Here is an 18,744-nt window from a genome sequence, read left to right as displayed (position 1 = left end):
TTTGATATGTTTATATATATTGCAAAATGATCATCACAGTAAATCTAGTTAACATCTGTCACCATACACAGTTACAAATTTTTTTTCCTTACGGGGTGCCTGGGTGGCTTAGTGGGTTAAGCCGCTGCCTTCGGCTCAGGTCATGATCTCAGGGTCCTGGGATCGAGCCCCACATCGAGCTCTCTGCTCAGCAGGGAGCCTGCTTCCCCCTCTCTCTCTGCCTGCCTCTCTGCCTACTTGTGATCTCTGTCTGTCAAATAAATAAATAAAATCTTTAAAAAAAAAAATAAAATAAAACAAATTTTTTTTCCTTGGGATGAGAACTTTTAGGATTTACTCTCTCAGCCACGTTCAAGTATACAGTACAGTATGATGAACTATAGTCACCCAGGACTTACGTATTTTACAAATGGAAGTTCATACCTATATTTATTAATAATATTGGAATAAAAACATACATAGCACCTAGTATCCTACAATCCAATTCTAAATGTTCTCTATACATGGGAGCTGCTGTGGTTTTCATGATGGAATTCAAAGAAGAGAGTGAGGTCTGCCGTGGATGACAAAGGTAGGCCTTTGAGCCAACCACGAGAACACAGGCATGGAGACGAGCATCACTGGCATCTGGGGGCTGGTGGGTGGTGCGGCAGGAAGTGGGTTTCAGTCAGCTGAGCGGGGACAGGTAATAGGACAATGTTACGTGCTGGCCTTGAGCTCTCTGAAGCACTAAGAAGTGGTGTACATTCTTAATCAGGAACGACATGACAAAGGGCCTCACCAAAGCCCATCCAGATAGCAGAGATGGGATGGAGCGAAACAGTGGGAAGGCAGGAAGAGGGGCAGGGGTACCCAAGTAGGGAGCAGCCTGGGGGCCCACCCAGTCTCTAGCAGCAGAGGCAGCTCTGGGACATGGAGAGGCCTACTTCTGAGCCGCTAGGATGGAGAGGGACTGGTTGATCTTCACCATGGCGATAATGAGGAGACCTCCAGTCAGCAGGAAGGTAGGCCAGAAGAGAGAGAAGAGCAGGGTCCGGGGCCCATAGAGGCGCTGATACAGGACAGTGGTCTCGTTCTCCCGAGTGGCTGAGAAGCAGTAGAAAATCTGTTTCTCGTGGAATGTGGCCCTGACCTTCTCCACATCGGCCCGGGCCGCTTGGTAGTTCTCCAGGCTGCCTGGGATGTAGGAGCACTGTGGGGGGAAGGCGAGAGCACCCATGAGGTTGGAAATCCTGGTTTCTCTGGGAGAGAGGAAGAGCTGACATGAAGTAAAGGAAAGTGTTGGCTTTGGAGTTGGGCCCCCGGCTGGGAGTGACGTCTGTCGGAAACTCGTCAGGCTGTGCACTGTGTGGTTCTAGAGGGTTCCTTTGCAGTGTCACGTGTGAGAGCGGTGGCCCAGGAGCCGTTCACCAGGAAGCAGGGGCCCAGCTGGAGTTGTGGCTCTGTTTCCATCGGCTGTGGGACCTGAGGCAAATTGCTTACCTTTCTGAGCCTTGTCATCTTGTCTCTTGAAGGGGTTAAGAGCACTATGTGTTTCAAAGGACGTTATTAAAGAAGGACTTCGAACTTAACTAACCCAAGAGTGACACAGACCCATTGGGCTCTATATTCGGATATGGGGCAGAGGTCATACACTCAATTTCCCACAGGGCATGTGCACATAACATCCCCAGGTGAAGCGGGTCAGGAAAGAAGATGACAAGAGTCAGCCGACACTAGCTTTGTGCCACGGAGGACAGTCAGGGATGGGGCGGGGGGGGCACTGGTGAAATGGGGAGAGCTGGAAGCATCCAGACCGACAATCGTCACTTTATCTGGACGCTGGATGCCATGAGATCCGGGAGATCTATGGTACCCAGGCCTCCGACATTTCAAGAAAAACTAGAAAGCCACATTCTAATGTGAACTCTCACAATTTTAAAATATTGGCAAAAATGTGAATTGCAAACCCTTTGAGGTCTAGCACTATGTGAGCCAGACAGAAGATATTGGCAAGCCAGTATCTGACACTGGGATTCGAAGGAAGGAGAGAATACATTTGAAGGAGCTTGTATAGGCGGAACATAGAACGCATTGATCCTGAGGCCGACTCTTGCTATTAGGAGCCTCTGGCTCCGTCAGGCAAGGTCCTTCCTGCTGGGAAGCTCTGCAGAGGATGCACAGAGGGGAGACCCTGGTTACATCTCGGTTCTGTACCAGGAGGTCTGAAGGTTGTTTATGTGAGGTTCTGGAAGTTTCTACGAGGGGATCCCCCACAGCACCTGCAGCAGACTAGCTGGAGGGCTGGCCAGAGCACAGGTTCCTACTCACTCTGAATTTCTGGGGTGGAGCCCCGCAAACAAGTGACTCCTTCATGCATAGTAGTCTGAGACTGAGATCAAAGTCTGAGTGTTGAGCTGGCTCCTCCCTAGGCCTTGGTTACTCCTTGGATTTGAATGAGACCCTGTCCCCAAAGCTGCCTGCCCAGACAGCACCCATCCGGCAGTTTGGGAGATAGTTGCATCAGGGTCCTGACAGCCTGGGAAGTGGGGGAGCTGTGTCCAGAGCCATCCCCTAAACAGCCAGAGAGCACGTGAGGCTGGGGAGAGCTGCCTCCAAGGAATCTAACCTTCAAAGTTGTTGGGTACAGCAGGGTCCCAGGAGCAGATTAACTCAGAGTTCTGCACTGAGGGGACCTTACCTATCTTCCCAATGTCTCTGACTCTGACCTTGAGTAACGTACTCCATTGAGCAAAGGTGTGGCTGTGGAGCCAGACAGACCCGGATTCAGCTACCAGGTCCAAAGTTGTGAGACTTGGTGGGTGCCACCACTTCTCTGAGTCTTGTAAAATAGGTTTGTGAGGGTAGTTGCCCGGATGACTTGGCATGGAGACAGGACTGGAAGGTGTGCGGCAGAAACAGACCCGGGGAGCAGTGGGGTAGGGAGAGGTTGGCAAACTCAGGGTCTGGCGGGCAGCCTGTGAGTGAGCCTGCCCCCAATCCCTAGCACGCCAGTGGTCACTCCTGCCTGACTTCTTACTCCTCAGGATAGACCAGCGACCACCGATTGCCAAAGAAGAAGCAGGGGTCCTGGTAGAAGCGGATTCAGGAGGACTTGGGGGCTCTTTTCTCATCTGGTGGGGCTGAGTCATGCTAGTGTTAATGGAACGGGTCTGTCACCTTGCACTGTCCAAACCCACTTCTCCATGAACTCCCAGCACCATCAGTAATCTCACTGGGCACCCTCAGCGCCCTGCCCTTCCCATCCCATTAGCTACCTAACTCTGACCGTCAGCATCTATCCTGACTACAGGCTCATCTGCAGCCTGGCTGTTGGCCGTGGCCCCAGCCTCTCTGCCTGGCCACTGAACCTCACGCTCCTCTGTACCACTCTGATCATGCTTAGCTCACAGACCCTTTAAACACTCCTGGTTGCTCGCAAAAGTAGTTCTAAACCTCAGAAGCCCCTGGAGAGTCCAGAGATTCTGCGTCAGGTGGTCTGGTATAGAAAGCCAACTTTGTTCAGTCCGCCGCTGGTTCCAGTGCACGGCCAGAGTCGAGCAGGGCCAGCTTACCCAATCACATTTTAATGCCATAACTCAGTAGTCCTTGCAGAAAGGACGGGCACACAGCTCGTACAGTGCCAGAATATCATTAGCATTTCCCTTCTTTACGGTCTACTTGAATTTAAATTCCTGGGAACCAGTAGAACCTTCCCCTGGGAAATACTACGGGAAATGGTGGATCTGTTAGGAGCCACTTAGGACTCCACTCCCTGTGAAACTCGGCGTCGTGAGAATTCTTCGGAGCGAACCTGTTCCAGATAAAGCTCTGACCTTCTGAAACGAACGCAAAGGAGCTTTGAGTGTTCAGAGCCCAGGCTGGTGAGAGCCCTGGTGGGCTGGGACAGAGAACACTGCCTGCCTTGGCACTGGCTCTACTATTTGCTGGCTGTTCAGGCAGAACACCCCCACTTCTCATGAGGTTGAACCAGGGCAGTTTGGGGTAAAACAGTGATTGTAGATGAGCTTAGGCCTCCGCCCCAATTCCCTTCCTTATGCCGGACTTCTAAGGCTTGGAAAAACAATCCCGATTGAACACGAATGCCTAACTCCATGCTCTGCGGGCCGGCTTCCTCCACCGGCTTCCCTGACAGTGCTGTGTCGTTTCTTGATCTCGAATTCAACACACACATCTCCTGTCCTACCGCACTGTCTGCTGTCTCACTCAGACATCTTTAAAGACTATCATTTGAGGGGGGAAAAAAAATCAGTAAAGTGTTTGCTATAATCTTTTTAAAATTTTTTTTTAATTTAAAAAAATTTTTTTTCAAACTTATTATTATCCATAACTTGTAGCATTCTTCATTAAAGTTTTTCTTTTCTCAAAAATTGAACAGAAACTTACCACAAACAAAAAGCTTTCTGCTCCCATCATTGGGTCAGGTAGAGTCCACCTGTGTGTCCCCCTGCTGCCCCGCCCCAATGCCCCCTGCATCAATGACTGCAGCACCCCTTCCAGGTCCTTCTCTTCTAGGCCCTTCCTCCCGCCACACGGTGGTCTCTGCCCGCCCCTCTCCAGGCATGCTGCGTTCCTGTTTCTCTGTATCTAACACCTGCATGATTTTTCAAGCCTGACCCAAACGTTTTTTTGACACCCTCACCTCTCTGTTGGCTGGAAAAAGAGTCACTCCCGCCTTTAACCCCATAATTTCCTCTGCTCCTCTCTGTGGCACGGATCCTGCCCCACTAGGTGTTATTTCCCATAGGAGCTCTCTCCTCCTGAGTCCTGAGGTCCTATCACAGGACGTGCTCAGGGACTCCTGGATGAATGAGGGAATGAGGGAATGGTCACGGTCAACTTGTGTTTTCTGGAAGAAAGGATAGGATGAGGGGCTGGGGAAAATCTCCCAAACACTGGCCTCCAGAGTCTGCTACAGCCCTGGGCCAGTGGTTTCACCAAGTGGGGCTGGTTTCAGGGGTTCTTCTCCATGGGGTCAGCTCTGGCTCTGGTCTCTCATTTGAATTACCTTATAGGAGTGCCTGCCATCCACCAACACCGAGCCCAGCACACCACCCAGCCTCTGACTTCATGACTGGACTTCAGCCCAGGCGGGGCCCGGCTCATACAGCAGTTGGTGGCAGAGTGGGGACTCAAACCCAGGTCTGCCTGACTCCAGCCCAGAGGAGCTAAGTCTGAGTCCAGCCCAGAGGAGCTAAGTCTGGTTGGACGTCATAGCAGTTGTGGACCCTTGTCAAGGAGGCTCAGTTCTCTCGGCCTCCACTCCCCAGAGCAGGGATGGGGATTCAGTTAGGAAGAGGCCCACACACCTGCCAGGGGCAAGAGGATACCTTCCCATCCCTCCTCCCCCAGTCAGTACCTGCTGGTTCTGGTCCCGAGTGTCCTCTGTGTGGTACAGCACAGCCCACCGGCCCACAGCTGACACGTTGACCCACAGGCACGGGTACTGGGGTACCTTCTTGCCCTCTAGCTCCTCCTGCTCCCTGATGCTGGTCTCAATCAGATGGCATGTGGATTTCTGGGTCCACACACTGGGGAGACCATGCAGACACACACATATGTCAGATCCTGGGTGACGCAGAGCATCGGGTTTCAACCCATTTAGAGAGACCTGGGGTTTGGGACCCTCATCTTGCCATAAGCATCCAGCACTAAAGGAGTGTGACTCCAGAGTGGTTGGGCCCAAGAAAAGAACCATAGAATCAGAATAGCAATGCTTATTAGCCTCTTAAACATCATCTTACCCTGGCTGCTGACCCAAAATCCTGGGGAACTTTTGAGATGATTCCCATGTCCCAGCCATACCCCAGAAGAGGTGAATCAGAATTTCTAAGGTATGTGAGGCTCAGGCCCTGATATGCTTTTAAAAACTCTCTGCCTTGATTCTGATAAGCAGCCAGACCCCGAGACCCATTGGCCACATCAGCCTCACCTTGTAGGGGGTAGGAAGAAAAGCTCAGAGAGGTCAAGGGACTTTTCTGAGGCCACACAGGACCCGAGTGCAGATCTGATTAGCTTCGGAATCTGTGCCTTTCGCCCCCCAAAAAGAGGTGATGCAGAAGGGGCTTGATTTGTGCCAGGGTAGGGAAGTAGGTGGGGACGGGGCTGAACCTGGAGATAACGGGTCACAGGCACATAGCAGTTCTGAACAGGGCCTCCTTTGGGGAAGATTCCAACCTGGAATCAGTCCAGGGTTATAAAAAGTGACAAAGAAGCAGGCCCAGGAGAGGCTAACAGGCTCATCAACACATTAGCGAATCAATCGTGATTCATCTCGCATGTATCTGGCAGGACACACGTTGCCAGATGGAGGGGCTGTCAGCAGCTGGAACATGCCCAAAGGTGAGGGTCAGAGACTTATCCTCACAAAAAAAAAAAAAAAATAGCAGTTTGAGAGAACGGAGCGTGTTTGTTCCAAACAGAGAATGGATCAGGAACTTCACAGCTTTGCCTTTAAAAGTCCAAGTGGTTGACATGTCAGCAAGCAAGGAACTTTCTCTGAGATTCCAGAGCAGAGCTCCATGGAAGCTGCTTTTGGCTCAGTGTAGACATTTCCTACTTCTCAGAAAAGCCCCAAAATGAAATGGTATATACCGTGAGGTCCTGAGCACCCCATCCCTTGAGATATTCAACAAGAGGCTAGACACCCACTTGGCCGGGAGGTTTCAGAAGGGGAATCAAACTGTGCAGATAAGCTGTGAAAATCTATAACCTCTGATTTCTCCTAGGATCAAACTCACACTGGGGGGGCGGGGTTTGCTCTGATCTTTTGCTGCTTTTTATGAGAAGGGCCTCCTATGTCTGCTACCCCCATGTCCCAGAACCCCAGATAAGCAGGGTCCGGTCAGACCCACCCTCCCTGAACTCAAATCCTTCACCCTCAGAATGATTGTCCAGCCCTTCCTTCCTGGTGTGAAATCAATGGGGAGAGAGGTAGGAAGAAGGATGGGCTTCCTGGTCAACCAGATCCATCAGAGAGAAGCTGGAGGATGGGGCAGGTCAGGAGAGTTCCCTACCTTTTCTGGTAGAGGGGCAGCACGGTCGTGCCCAGGATATAGTAGGCGATGACCGCACACACCACCATGGCCACACCCAGGCAAAGGGCTCGAGTCTCTCCCCGCTTCTGGGCCATCACCAGCTTCTTTCCCATGTCCACTGCAGGCACTGGTCATTTCTAGAGCCACAGAGGCAAACAGACATGAGATCAGCACAGGCAACGAGTAACCCACAGAAGATGGGACAGGTAAGAGGGGACGGTGCTCAATGGTCAACATCACTTCTAGTTTGTTACGGAGCTTTGCAACTCCTGAGGTCTTTTTGAACACACGTAAACCTCCCACCAACTGAGAGGCAAGTGTTATCATCCCCATTCTACTGTTGAAGCATCTGTGGCTCAGAGGTAGGTAGAGAGACTTGTCCAAGGCCACACAATGTGTGGTAGGTTCAGTAATGACCCCAAGGGGTCCATATTCTCAGTCCTGGAATCTGTGAGCAGTACTTTACATAGCAAAGACCTTAATTTAAGGATCCTGGGATGGGGGATTATCCTGGATTATTCATGTAGACCCTAAACATAATCAAGGGTCTGTATGGGAGCAAGGTGAAGGGAAATGAGACACAGAAGAGAAGATGATAATGACCAGGGTGGAGAGATTGGAGTGGTGTGGTCACATGCCAGGAAGTTTGAGCAGCCACCAGAAGCCAGAGGAGACAAGGAACAGTGGATTGTCCCCTCAGCCTTGGATGGAGTGGGCCCACCCAACACCTTGATTTCAGCTCTTCCAACACTTCGCTGGCTTCCAGAACTCTGTGAGAGGAGATTTCTATTGTTTGAGGCCACCAAGTTTGTGGTGATCTGTTAACAGCAACAGTAGAAAAGGAATACAGGAGATAAATGAATACAGTGGACAGTAGCGGTAGGACATCTGAGCACTTTCTTCTGGGACACTTGTCTCAGAAAAACATGGAGCATTTCACAGTTTACAAATAATCCCAGGGCAAGGCTGCCTGGGCTGGGGGCAGCAAGTAGAGAAGGGCCAGGAGGGCTGGGTGCCCCAAACAAAACCGGTTCTTTCCTGGAACATGGGGTGCCCTCGAGGAGGGGCCCTTGGCATGTGCCCTACCTTCTAGCCCCTCAGCCCTCCCAGACCCAGGCACTCTGGATGGTGGGAAGGCAGGGGTACTATGTGACCAGGTTTGAGATGCTAGGAGGAGAGGAGAGGAGGGGAGGGGAGGGGAGGGGAGAGGAGAGGAGAGGCTCTCCTGTCCCAGAGAAGTCTGAACCCTGCCTGTTGCTCAGATGCCACCTGTCTGTAATGCTTTGATGAGATTGTTCCCTACACCAAGTGAGTAGCTTTGCAGAGTGGTGGTCAACGCTCCTAAAACCTCACAGGATAAAAGAAGGGGGTAAGGATATGGGTGTGGATATGGAATTAAACAACCACAGTGGGTGCCTTCTGGCAGGAGGAAGGATAGGCACTGCTGATCTTCCCTGAGGTCTGGACGGGAAGAAAGGAATTGTAGCTCTAATAGAAGGGATTTCAGTTAGACTCCAAGAAGAACTTTTCACTTTTGAGAGTTGCTGAGTATCTCTGAACTTTTGGGCCCTATCTTCCGTTTAGAAAAGTCACTCAACGTCTGAACTCTGAATTTAGAAAAGATTTTAGGAATTTAGGAAAGATGGAGAAAGGTGAAAGAAAATAGCACCTGGCATTTTGGTTGACATTCTTTTCCTTAGAAGGATAGGGCACAGAGTACAGTGTTCAAAGGTTTGGTGGAATGTGAGGCAGGCAGGGAGGATTCTGAGGTCAGCAGATCCAGGATCAAATCCTGACTTTGCCACGTAGCAACGAGTGGCTGTTAAATGAGAATAATAGTACCGGCTCCAGAGAGTTCTGACAAAGACCAGGTGACATACCAAATATCACATATTGATCCCAGTATCAGGCCCAATGCCAGCTCTCAATAAATAGTGGCTCCTATTACCAAAGGAAATCCTGAAGGTTTGGAGCAGAAGTCCCCAGTTCTCTTGCTGAGCCTACTTTTGTCCCATCCCTCCCCTGGGGACAAGAGCCAGGACTGGTCCTGCTCTCCGGGCTGCTGCTCTCCTTCCAGCTGCTCTGGAAGCTGGGACCTGAGTGTGAGGATGCTGAACGACTTGAGTGACCCAGCCATGGAGCAGGCCACCAGACCACGGGCCCAAACACCAGCAGGTCTTACGTTGGGCAACACCACTGTCAGGGCCCCTGGAGCCCAGAGTCGTGATGGACTTCCCTAGGAAGCGAGTTCCCACTGCCAATCTCCCCCCCCCCCCCCGCCCCCCCCCTCTAGCCCCAGGCTCTGGAGAAACCACTCCCCAAGTGCTGTGGAGGCAGTACTCACAGTTTCTGGAGCCCTGGAGTCTTCAGCAGGCAGAGACTTTTGGCCTGGCCCCCAGCCCCCACCCCAAAAGAGGCTGCCTGAGCTGCAGCAGGAAGCTTGGGCTCTCAGCCCATCTCTGGGAGAGCGGCCTCTGGTCCCCATCCGGGACAGGCCTCCATGCCCAAACATGGTCAAGTCTGAGCACACAGCCCCAGGACACAAACTCCAGAGAGTCATCCCAAGCCTAGGAGACAAGGGCAGCTGTTACTCAGGCCGCCACACCTGCAGTTTCCAGGGTCTGAAAGAAACAGATTTCGAACAACAAAAGACTGAGCAAAACTGAGAAACCAGGAAAGACCATCCTGGTACATTTAGAGATGTTTCTTCATCATCAGTCTCTCTGGGCTGGCGGGGAAGCCGGGAATAGGAAATGGTTTTCCTTTTGTTGACACAAGGGAGAGAGGAGGAGTTAGAGCTCCAAGGGGTTGGGCTTATCAGCTACAAGGGGGTTGGCAAATCCCCATAGAAGTATCCAAACCCTCCCGAGCCTTTGGCACTTAAATGTTGTGTGACCCTGGGCAGGTCACGGCATCTCTCTGAGCCTCAATTTTCTCAACTATGTTGCTGGGATTTTTTTAAACTAACTTTGTTTAGGATAATGATGAGTGTTAGGGATAGCGAAGATTTGAGGCAGAGGATGAGAAACCCACCTTTTAACATCCAGCCAAGCAGAAGCTGAAAGCAGTGAGGCCTTCACAGCTGTTCCAGCCAGCCAGGTCCAGGGACAGCCTGCTCTGCTGAGCGGCCTCCCAGAGACTGTCGAAGTACAGTTTGGAGGCATGGGCAGAGATTTGTGCCTCTTGATATGACCAGTGAGCCACAAGGGGGTCTTATAAGACCTTAGACCTCACAGGTAGATTGACAAGGAGCGACATGAGGCCTGGAATGAATCCCCAGAGGAGTGGTTTTCCCCGATGGTCCTTGGCCCATCCAGGAGCCAGAAGAGCCCTTCTGGTGCCCGTGAACTAATGCAAAAATGCCAGTCCTTCATCCCTCTCCCCCTGGGGGAGAGAGACATGGTGCATGCAACAGAGCCATTTCAAGTATGACCAAAAGGCCACTTGCTCATAATCGACTGAATGAGTTATTAAGGGTTACACATTTGGAATCTGTAAGCAAACATTAGAATTCTTCACAAGGTAGGGAAACAGGCAAGGAAGGTGGACCATAAGCTCTACTGTTGCCTGAAAGTGAGCCCCTCTCCAAAATGCTGGGACAAGCTCTGTTCTCCAAAAGGTGTGGAGAAAAACTCAGGTCTCTAGCTGCATGTGGGGCTGCAGGGGGAGGGCAAGGAAATAACAAAGCTACAACAATACGGAGTAGTACTCGACACTAACACAGACTGTCAGAGATCACAAAATGCCTCCCCGACTCCAAACTTCCAATACCCTATCATAATAAGCACTGCTAGCTCATAACAAGCTAGTCAGGTAGGGATTTTTCTACGCATTTTATAGATGCTGAACCTGAGGTTCAGGGGGGTTAAATAAAGTAACCAGGGCAGGTTACTTTGTATCTCTAAATTCAGTTTGTCCATTTCTAGAATGGAGACAATTATACCTCTCCTCAGTGTTTTTGAAAAATAAGAGATCACCTAAGCTACCTGACGGGCAGGTTGTATTTTCCAAAGATGCCCATACCAACATGCGATCCATCCCGTGTGCTCATCTAACAATGTGGCATCAACACTGCGTCAGGAGGGGCATCTGTATCCTTCGATCTTGGCAGAGCTCTGCAACCAACTGGACAAGAGAATGTGATGGAGGTGACACTATGTGATTTCCATTCCCTGGGCGTCCTCTCTCGCGACACTCCCCTCGGAGCCAGCCATCGTATTATGCAGAAGCCAAGAGGCCACGCATAGCTGCTTCAGCTGACAGCCCCAGCTCAGTTCCCAGCCAACAACCAGCATCCCCCGCTGACACTTGAGGGAAGGAGCTTGCAGGTGACTCCAGACCCCTCTTCGGACCCCCAGCTGAGGCCTCAGACATCATGGAGCCAAGACCAGCCACCCTCTGTGTGCACTCTGAATTCTCCATCTACAAAAATCCATGAGCAAATTCAATAGTTTTATGCCACTATATTCTGAGGGCATTTGTTATGCAGTGACAGTAACTAGAATGTACTGCAAGTGATTTCAAAGGGAAACTTTCTGTTGCTGGTGACTGTGGTAGTGTTGAACCAGTGGGGCTGAAAAAGCCTGAGATGACTGTGTGGAGTAGTATGGGGAAGCTTTAGTAAAGCTCTGTATGTTCTTATCTTAGGTTGCTCACTGCTGCACAAGTGGAATAGAAGGGCGGTGTTACAAGAGGGTATTTTCATTAATTGAGCAACTACTATGTGCCAGGGCATGAGCCACATCCATATGTAAATACATACACATATATACATGTATACATGCATACATATGCACACGTGTGCATGCATATACGTGTGTGCACATGTATACCTACATGTATACATATACAGTTACACACATACACATATGCATGTGTGCATGCACGTGCACATATAGACACATACATATGTGTGCGTATACATGCACATTTGTGCACACGTGTATACAGATATGTGCATAGGCACATAGTGTACACACGATGCATACACACACCCACACACCTATACATGTCTGCACACACGAATACACATGCACACACGTGTGCCTGTGTACACATATATGTGCATATATACATGTGTGCACGTGTGTACACATACACACGTGTGCATATGCACACACAAATGTACACACATAGCCATTCTTCTCAACAGTCCTCCCAAAAGATCTTGTTCCTGTGACTTGCCCAAGGTCACTCCCCTGTCACGTGATGCGAGGGATCCAGGCCCTCCGTGATGTCCTGAGGCACAGTCTTTGAGAGAACTAGTGTTTTTTTGGGAGTCCACTTCAGCAGCTGTGTAAGCCCATCTCCTCAGTCTATCGTCCTTTCTGGATTGTGCATCCACTTATTTATTTAAACACTTTTGAATCAATATCTATTCTCTGCCACCACTTGGGATAATAAGTCCCATACATCAAATTGGCAACCGTGTCCAGAGCCCGTGCAGAGGGCGTGTCGCCAGCTGTCTGCCGCAGGGAGTGGTTGTGAGTCGCGCTCTGTCCTAGGGAAGCCACTGGCTCGCAGACACTCGAGGCCTTACCGTGCAGAGGCTCTGAGTCCGTCACTGATGGGGAAGGCACAAGGTGGATTTTTAAAACCGCAAAAAGGCACAATGGAAAAATGAAAGGTATATTTTCAGGGAAAGAGAGTCACAAAAGAGGAAATGGCAGTGAGGGATTTTTCAATGGAGTTGAGAAGACAAAGTGTAAAAACAGGACCAAGAAATGTTCATATTTGAATTAGATGACAAGACTGGACGTGATGAGGAACCTGACAGGGCCGCCCCCTCTGAGTGAAGGGAGACCGCCTGCCTTTCCCATCGGACTCTTCAAGCCGTGTTTTTGCTTCCCCTCATTTTTCTTACTTAGTGACAAGGTATTTCAGCCTGCTGTATTGTTAACATAATTGTAAGCAGCTTGAAATCCTCTTTGAAACAAGGAACAGCATAAATAAATAAAGAGCCCTGCTATCCATCTGTGCGGTAAGATCTTTTGCTTACGCCTCTTCCTTACTGCAAAACCATCCATGCTCACTGTGGAAAAGTTGGATGACAGACAAGGACAGGAAGAAGATAAGGCACTGTGATAGCCCTGCCACTTGGAGGCAACTGCAGGTCCCGGGTGGGTGTGTCTTTTTAGATACTCATAAGAGGATGCGGACATTCTCTCCCTCCAGAGGGCACATCCCTGTGTCCCCCCTGCTAGGGAGCTCTTCCTCTCCCCTGGGTCTCAGTTCTGAGGTGCTCACCTCACCTCCCATTCCCTAAGCCACACGTGATTAAAGATGCTGGAAGCACTGTGTGCAGCTCCCTCCAAGCACTCCCCGTCCCTGTAATGTTATGTTTGTTCATGCGCCTTCCCCATTCCCAGGTCTCCCCACTGGAGTGTAAGCTCCCTGAGATCCAGGGCAAAAACAGTTCTTATTCACTGTCACATCTCTAGATAAACAGAAATCTTGGGGATTTGCTGTGGTTTGTGGTTTGGTTTGGAAAAAAAAAAAATCTCTTACTTTTTCAAAAAACATTCACCATCTTACCCAATTATAAGTCTACAGTTTGGGAGTGGTTATTACGGTTGAGCAACAGATTTCCAGAATTTTGTCATCTTGCAAAACTGAAACTCTGTACCTATTAAACCACTCCCGGTCTCTCCCTCCTCGTCAGCCCCATCTACTCTCTGTTTCTGAGTCTGACTACTTTAGACAACTCATATAAGTAGAATCCTACGGTGATCGCCCTTTTTTGTCAGGTTATTTCACTCAGCATAATGTCCTCAAGGTTCATCCACGTCGTATCATTTGACCAAGAAAAAAACCTCTTGCTCCTTAATGTAATGGAATATTAGAGTCATTTTCCCAGACCAGAACACATTTGTCTAAAATCTTGTACCGTACTGTTTCATATGGGGAAGCAGTAGTGTATTTAATTGAAGCCATGTTGTTGGACATTTAGGAAGGGGGCCTGTTTGCTTATCAGCGGAGCTCAGAGTTGCCCTCTGTGGGCGGGTAGGCTGTCCCAACCATCCCCACCCTCACACCCATCATTGTTCTGGAACGGGCAGGTGTGACAGAGATTGGATCTACAAGGACAGAGCTTGGGGACCAGAACCTGAGGAGGAAGAGGACTGAGCTATAGAAATGGAAGAGGGCAGCACTTCATGGTTTCCTAGCCCAGTCCGGGAGTGATTTGAACTTTGGGGGAAGAGGGAGAGACAAGGCAGAGGAAATACGTGGAGGCTGGTGGAGCTGTTTTCACACCATAGTCTTTGGGACTCAGACTCTGATGAGAACAAAGGGCTCACAGCGATGCCCCCTAATAGGGCAATCTGCAACATCATTCACGGTAGCCGTGGCAGAGGCAGCGGCCCAACATATCCCTGCACCGGTCAGGGTCTTGCAGGAAGGGCAGGGCTGGTAGTGTGCTCAGCCGGCTCACACCAGCTTCACAGGAGCGCTTCCCCTGCCAGCTGTTACATTGCTGGGAGCCGGAAATCCGCCACAGGGGAAGTGAAATCTACAAACAATGTGAGTGGGGGCTTTCGTGGGTTGTGTGTGTGTGTGTGTGTGTGTGTGTGTGTGTGTTTGTTTGTTTTTTTAGGAGAGCGGGTTTCCCGGCACACCAGTTTAGAGAGTACACTCAAATTGGGAAAATCAAGGAGGTTTTAGAACTGCTGACAATGGTGTGGGCAGGTTGTAAGGAGCACAGGGAAAGATGGAGCACTTTGGAGCCATTCTGGACTGAGGGATGAGGGAAAGGAGCTGTGTCCAGCATCAGAAGGAGGGTCTCCTGCAGCAGCCTGGGACCCTCAGTAGACAAGCTAGGGAATGAGGAGCTGACCTCACTGTCCAGGGACCCTTTTTTTTGGTCTCCTGAACCCCATTCACTGAAACCAACTGGTAGAGAGAAGCCTGTTGCTCTCGCCCCTATGGTCAGCCTGCAGAGAAGAGTCTAAAGCCGAGTGGGGAGTGGGCCTGGAGGGGCATCCCAGAAGGTACAAGTCCATCTCCTTGAGGAGGCTTTGGGCTGGAGAACCAATAAGCAGGTCAGAGCAAAGGGCACCTGAACACATAGGGAATCTCTGCAAATTCCCAGAAATATCTGTGTAGCTGTGAGCTGTGCCTCTGAGCCCAGATTCTTGTCTATCAAAATAAATGTTGCTCATTTGTAGCCTCCAGCTGATGAGAGCTGAGTCAGGTGACTTAAACAGTGCTGCATTAAACGCTCCTTGCAATTTTTGCCCATTCCGTTTCCCTAGAATAAAGATCAGACAGCTGAGCAAAAATTCTAGAGCAAAGGATTTCTACATTTTTCAATTTTGATACTTATTGGATACTTTTCCCCATAACATGGACACCAATCGTCAAATGCGTGTACAAGGCCCGTGCATAGAGTGGCCGATTCCCCACATACTCACCAAGCCTGGACACGATCAAATTTAGGAATTATTACCTACTGGTTGGATGAAAAAAACTCAGTCCCAGTTTTTATTTGCTTTGCTTAAATTTCCAGCAAAGATTGAACATCATGTGTTTATTTAGATGCAAAATATTTTATTTGTCCCTAATATTTTTTAAAGTTCAAAGGAAGAGAATCCATGAAAGCAATTCATACAGTGCCCGGCACATAGCAAGCACTTGGCTCAGCGCCATCCCTCAACTCCTTCAGGGCATGTTCATGGCCTGTGTGATATCCATGATCAGGAGAGAGCAAGAAGCCCCAGTTCTGGACATATTTGACTCTGGCAAGATTCAGGGCCCCAATCTGCGTTAGCTGATCTTAGCAGTACCTGTCATGGGGGATCCAAGGACTGAATGACATTCCTTTGTTCCCCTCCACACCTTCCACCTCTCAATGCAGTGGGGACGTCAAGGCTGCAAACAGAGTATTCCTCCCCCTTTGCTGAGTCATAGAATATCCCTCCAAGGCCCCTTAGAGATCACATAGGTTGACAGCTTTCTCTAAGTGTCAGGTTTTCTAGTCACAAACAGAGGCAAATTGTAGAGAATCTGGTAAGTACAGAAAGGTAAAAAGAAGCAATCAAAGTCCAACATCCCAAGGAAACCGCCGTCAAAGTAATGATGTTTAGAATACATTCCTTTTTTTTTTTTTATAATTATTGGGGTGGGGGAAGGGCTGAGGGAGAGGGAGAGAGAGAGAACATTAGGCAGATTCCATGCCCAGCATGGAGCTGGACGAGGGGCTTGATCTCATAATCCTGAGATTGTGACCTGAGCCGAAATCAAGAGTTGGATGCTTAACTGACTGAGCTGCCCAAGCATCCCTAGAATACATTCTAAAGATAAATGCAATACTTTCCAAAAATAAATTTAGGAATTTTCTATATAAATTCAAGGGTTCGTTATTATTAGCTATCTTCCAATGACAGTCTTTGAACATGTGTCTTTGCTCACCTCTCTGGTTCTTTTCTTCCAATGGGTTTCTAAAAGCAGGGATCAGAGTCAAAGAATATTAGCCTTTTATAGGTTTCAACCCCTTTACTTTCCCTGGAAGCATAGGATCTAATAAGATGCGAACTTCCCTTCCACTGGTGAATTATCTGAGCCCAGAGAGGGGAAGTGACTCACCCAAAGCCACACAGCTTTAATGGTGCACAGATTAGGATTCAGACATTTCTCTACAGACTCTCAGAGTGTCAGAAGCAAGGCTGGAGCCCATGTCCAGTGACTCCCAGGCAGTGTTCTGCCTTACTTCTCTTCTGTAAACTAATTCTCTACCTGTAACTAGAGCTCTCGGTTCCCAGGCACTACCATGTGGCAGGCGCTGCATTAAGTACTGGGAACCCAACATCTCATTCAATCCTAACCCTTTGAAGTAGGTACTGTGACTGCCCTCGTTTTATAAGTGGACAGACTTGTCCAAGGTCACAGTGCTGGTGACATACAGAGCTGAGACTCCTACCCCTCCTGGCTGCAATGGTGGAAATTCGAGCTGTCCAAATATAGGAGCCACGAGTGGCACGTGGCTTTTGAGCCCTTGAAAAGTGGCTAATGTGAAGGAAGAACTGAATTTTTTAAATTTTATTTCAAGTGGATTAACTTAAACAGCCACATGTGACTGGTGGACAGTCTACAAAGCCATAAACTGCTGTCCACTCTGCTCCCCTGGCATTGCCTTGCCTTTGGCTACCTCACAGCCACTCTCCACAAGTCCTGGGAAGGCTCTCCCTCCCTGCAGCCTCTCCTCATGCTGAGGAGGGGTCCTGCCTGGCCTCCTGAAGGTCTTCTCTAAGCCTGTGACTCAGTCTGAGCCAGGACCCAGAGTGGGGGCACTGGGGGCGTGGTGGGGTGGGGAGGCCACCCTTCTCCTGATGCTGGCTCCCAGGCTGCCCAGAGTGGGCTGGGCCCACCAGCTGTCTTTAAAAGAGACACTGATCCATACACACTAAGGAGTATTATGCCTCCATCAGAAAGGATGAATACCCAATTTTTATATCAACATGGAACGGCTCTAAGAGATTATGCTGAGTGACGTAAGTCAAGCAGAGAGAGTCAATTATCATATGGTTTCACTTATTTGAGGAGCATAAGAAATAACACGGAGGACATGGGGAGATGGAGAGGAGAAGGGAGTTGAGGGTAATTGGAGGGGGAGACGAACCATGAGATACTGTGGACTCTGAAAAACAATCTGAGGGTTTTGAAGGGCTGGGGGTGAGGGATTGAATGAGCCTGGTGGTGGGTATTATAAGAGGGCACATATTGCATGGAGCACTGGGTGTGGTGCATAAACAATGAATTCTGGTACACTGAAAAGAAATTTAAAAGATAAAACATTTTTTAAAATAAATAAATAAATAAATAAAAAGGGACACTGCAGAGAAAATCTTAATCCCCCTTGTTGCACCTCAATAAATATGTATGTCTGTGATCCGCAAATAATAAGAAGCTCAAGGTCTCCATTGACTCTAAGTGCAAATACCTCCATGAGCCCCACCAGAGCCTTCTCTGGTACTTAACAAGACAGATTTGAACTATATCTGCTCTCAGGGGACGCAATCTCCCAGAAGACCCTGTCTCTAAGGAGCAAACCGTGGAGGTGCTCAGGGCTGATTTTTTAACTCACCGTGGACTGAGTGCCTTCTCCACACCCAGCACCTTGCTGGGCCCGGTATGTACCTCAGTGTTCATTTCCTGGGGCCACTGTAACAAATTGCCACAAACCTGGTGGCTTAAAGCAATCAAAACTTATTCTCTCACGGTTCTGGGGGCAGAGGTCTGACATCAAGAGGCGACCAGGGCCAGGTTCCCTACCTACAAAGGCTCTTGGGAGGATCCTTCTTTATCTCTCATAGCTTTTGGTGGCCTGGGTCTTCCCGGGCTTGTGGCTGTGTCCTTCCAGGCTCTGCCTGTCTTCGCATGGTCTTCCATGCCTCCTGGTCTGTCTCACAGAGACAGTTACCGTTGGATTTGGAGCCCCTCCCAGGTAATCCAGGACGATCTCAAAATCCTTAATTACTTCTGCAAAGACCTTTTTTTCTAATAAGGCCAGATTCACAATTTCCAGGGATTTAGACGGGAACAAATATTTTCTTGGGGAGGTGGGGGGACGGGGCTGGGAGTAGGCAGGATTTGGAACACCACTGAAGCCAATATACCAACCTTATTTATCTGCATGACCACCCTGAGAGGCAGGGGATTTAGCCAGAATGGATTAACTGCAGCAACAACCTCAAGATTTCATTGGTTCTCC

General features: G+C 49.5%; 2 protein-coding genes across 2 annotated transcripts in view; one reads left to right on the top strand and one right to left on the bottom strand.

Annotated features, from left to right (window-relative positions):
• KCNIP1 (potassium voltage-gated channel interacting protein 1) overlaps positions 1 to 18,744 on the top strand; it is a 337,708-nt gene that overhangs the window by 20,429 nt on the left and 298,535 nt on the right. The window lies entirely within an intron of this gene.
• KCNMB1 (potassium calcium-activated channel subfamily M regulatory beta subunit 1) lies at positions 400 to 9,774 on the bottom strand. Its single transcript, XM_004737615.3, has 4 exons — positions 9,382 to 9,774; positions 7,017 to 7,174; positions 5,360 to 5,531; positions 400 to 1,192 (listed from the first exon to the last, which is right to left on the bottom strand). Exons 2-4 carry the CDS (start codon positions 7,148 to 7,150, stop codon positions 923 to 925), a joined length of 576 nt encoding a protein of 191 aa, XP_004737672.1. The 5' UTR covers positions 7,151 to 7,174; positions 9,382 to 9,774; the 3' UTR covers positions 400 to 922.

The sequence above is a fragment of the Mustela putorius genome, unplaced genomic scaffold (assembly GCF_011764305.1).
Source record: "Mustela putorius furo isolate JIRA1106 unplaced genomic scaffold, ASM1176430v1.1 tig00000145_pilon_pilon_pilon, whole genome shotgun sequence".
Lineage (NCBI taxonomy): Eukaryota > Metazoa > Chordata > Mammalia > Carnivora > Mustelidae > Mustela > Mustela putorius.
This window is presented reverse-complemented; position numbering and strand designations above follow the sequence as displayed.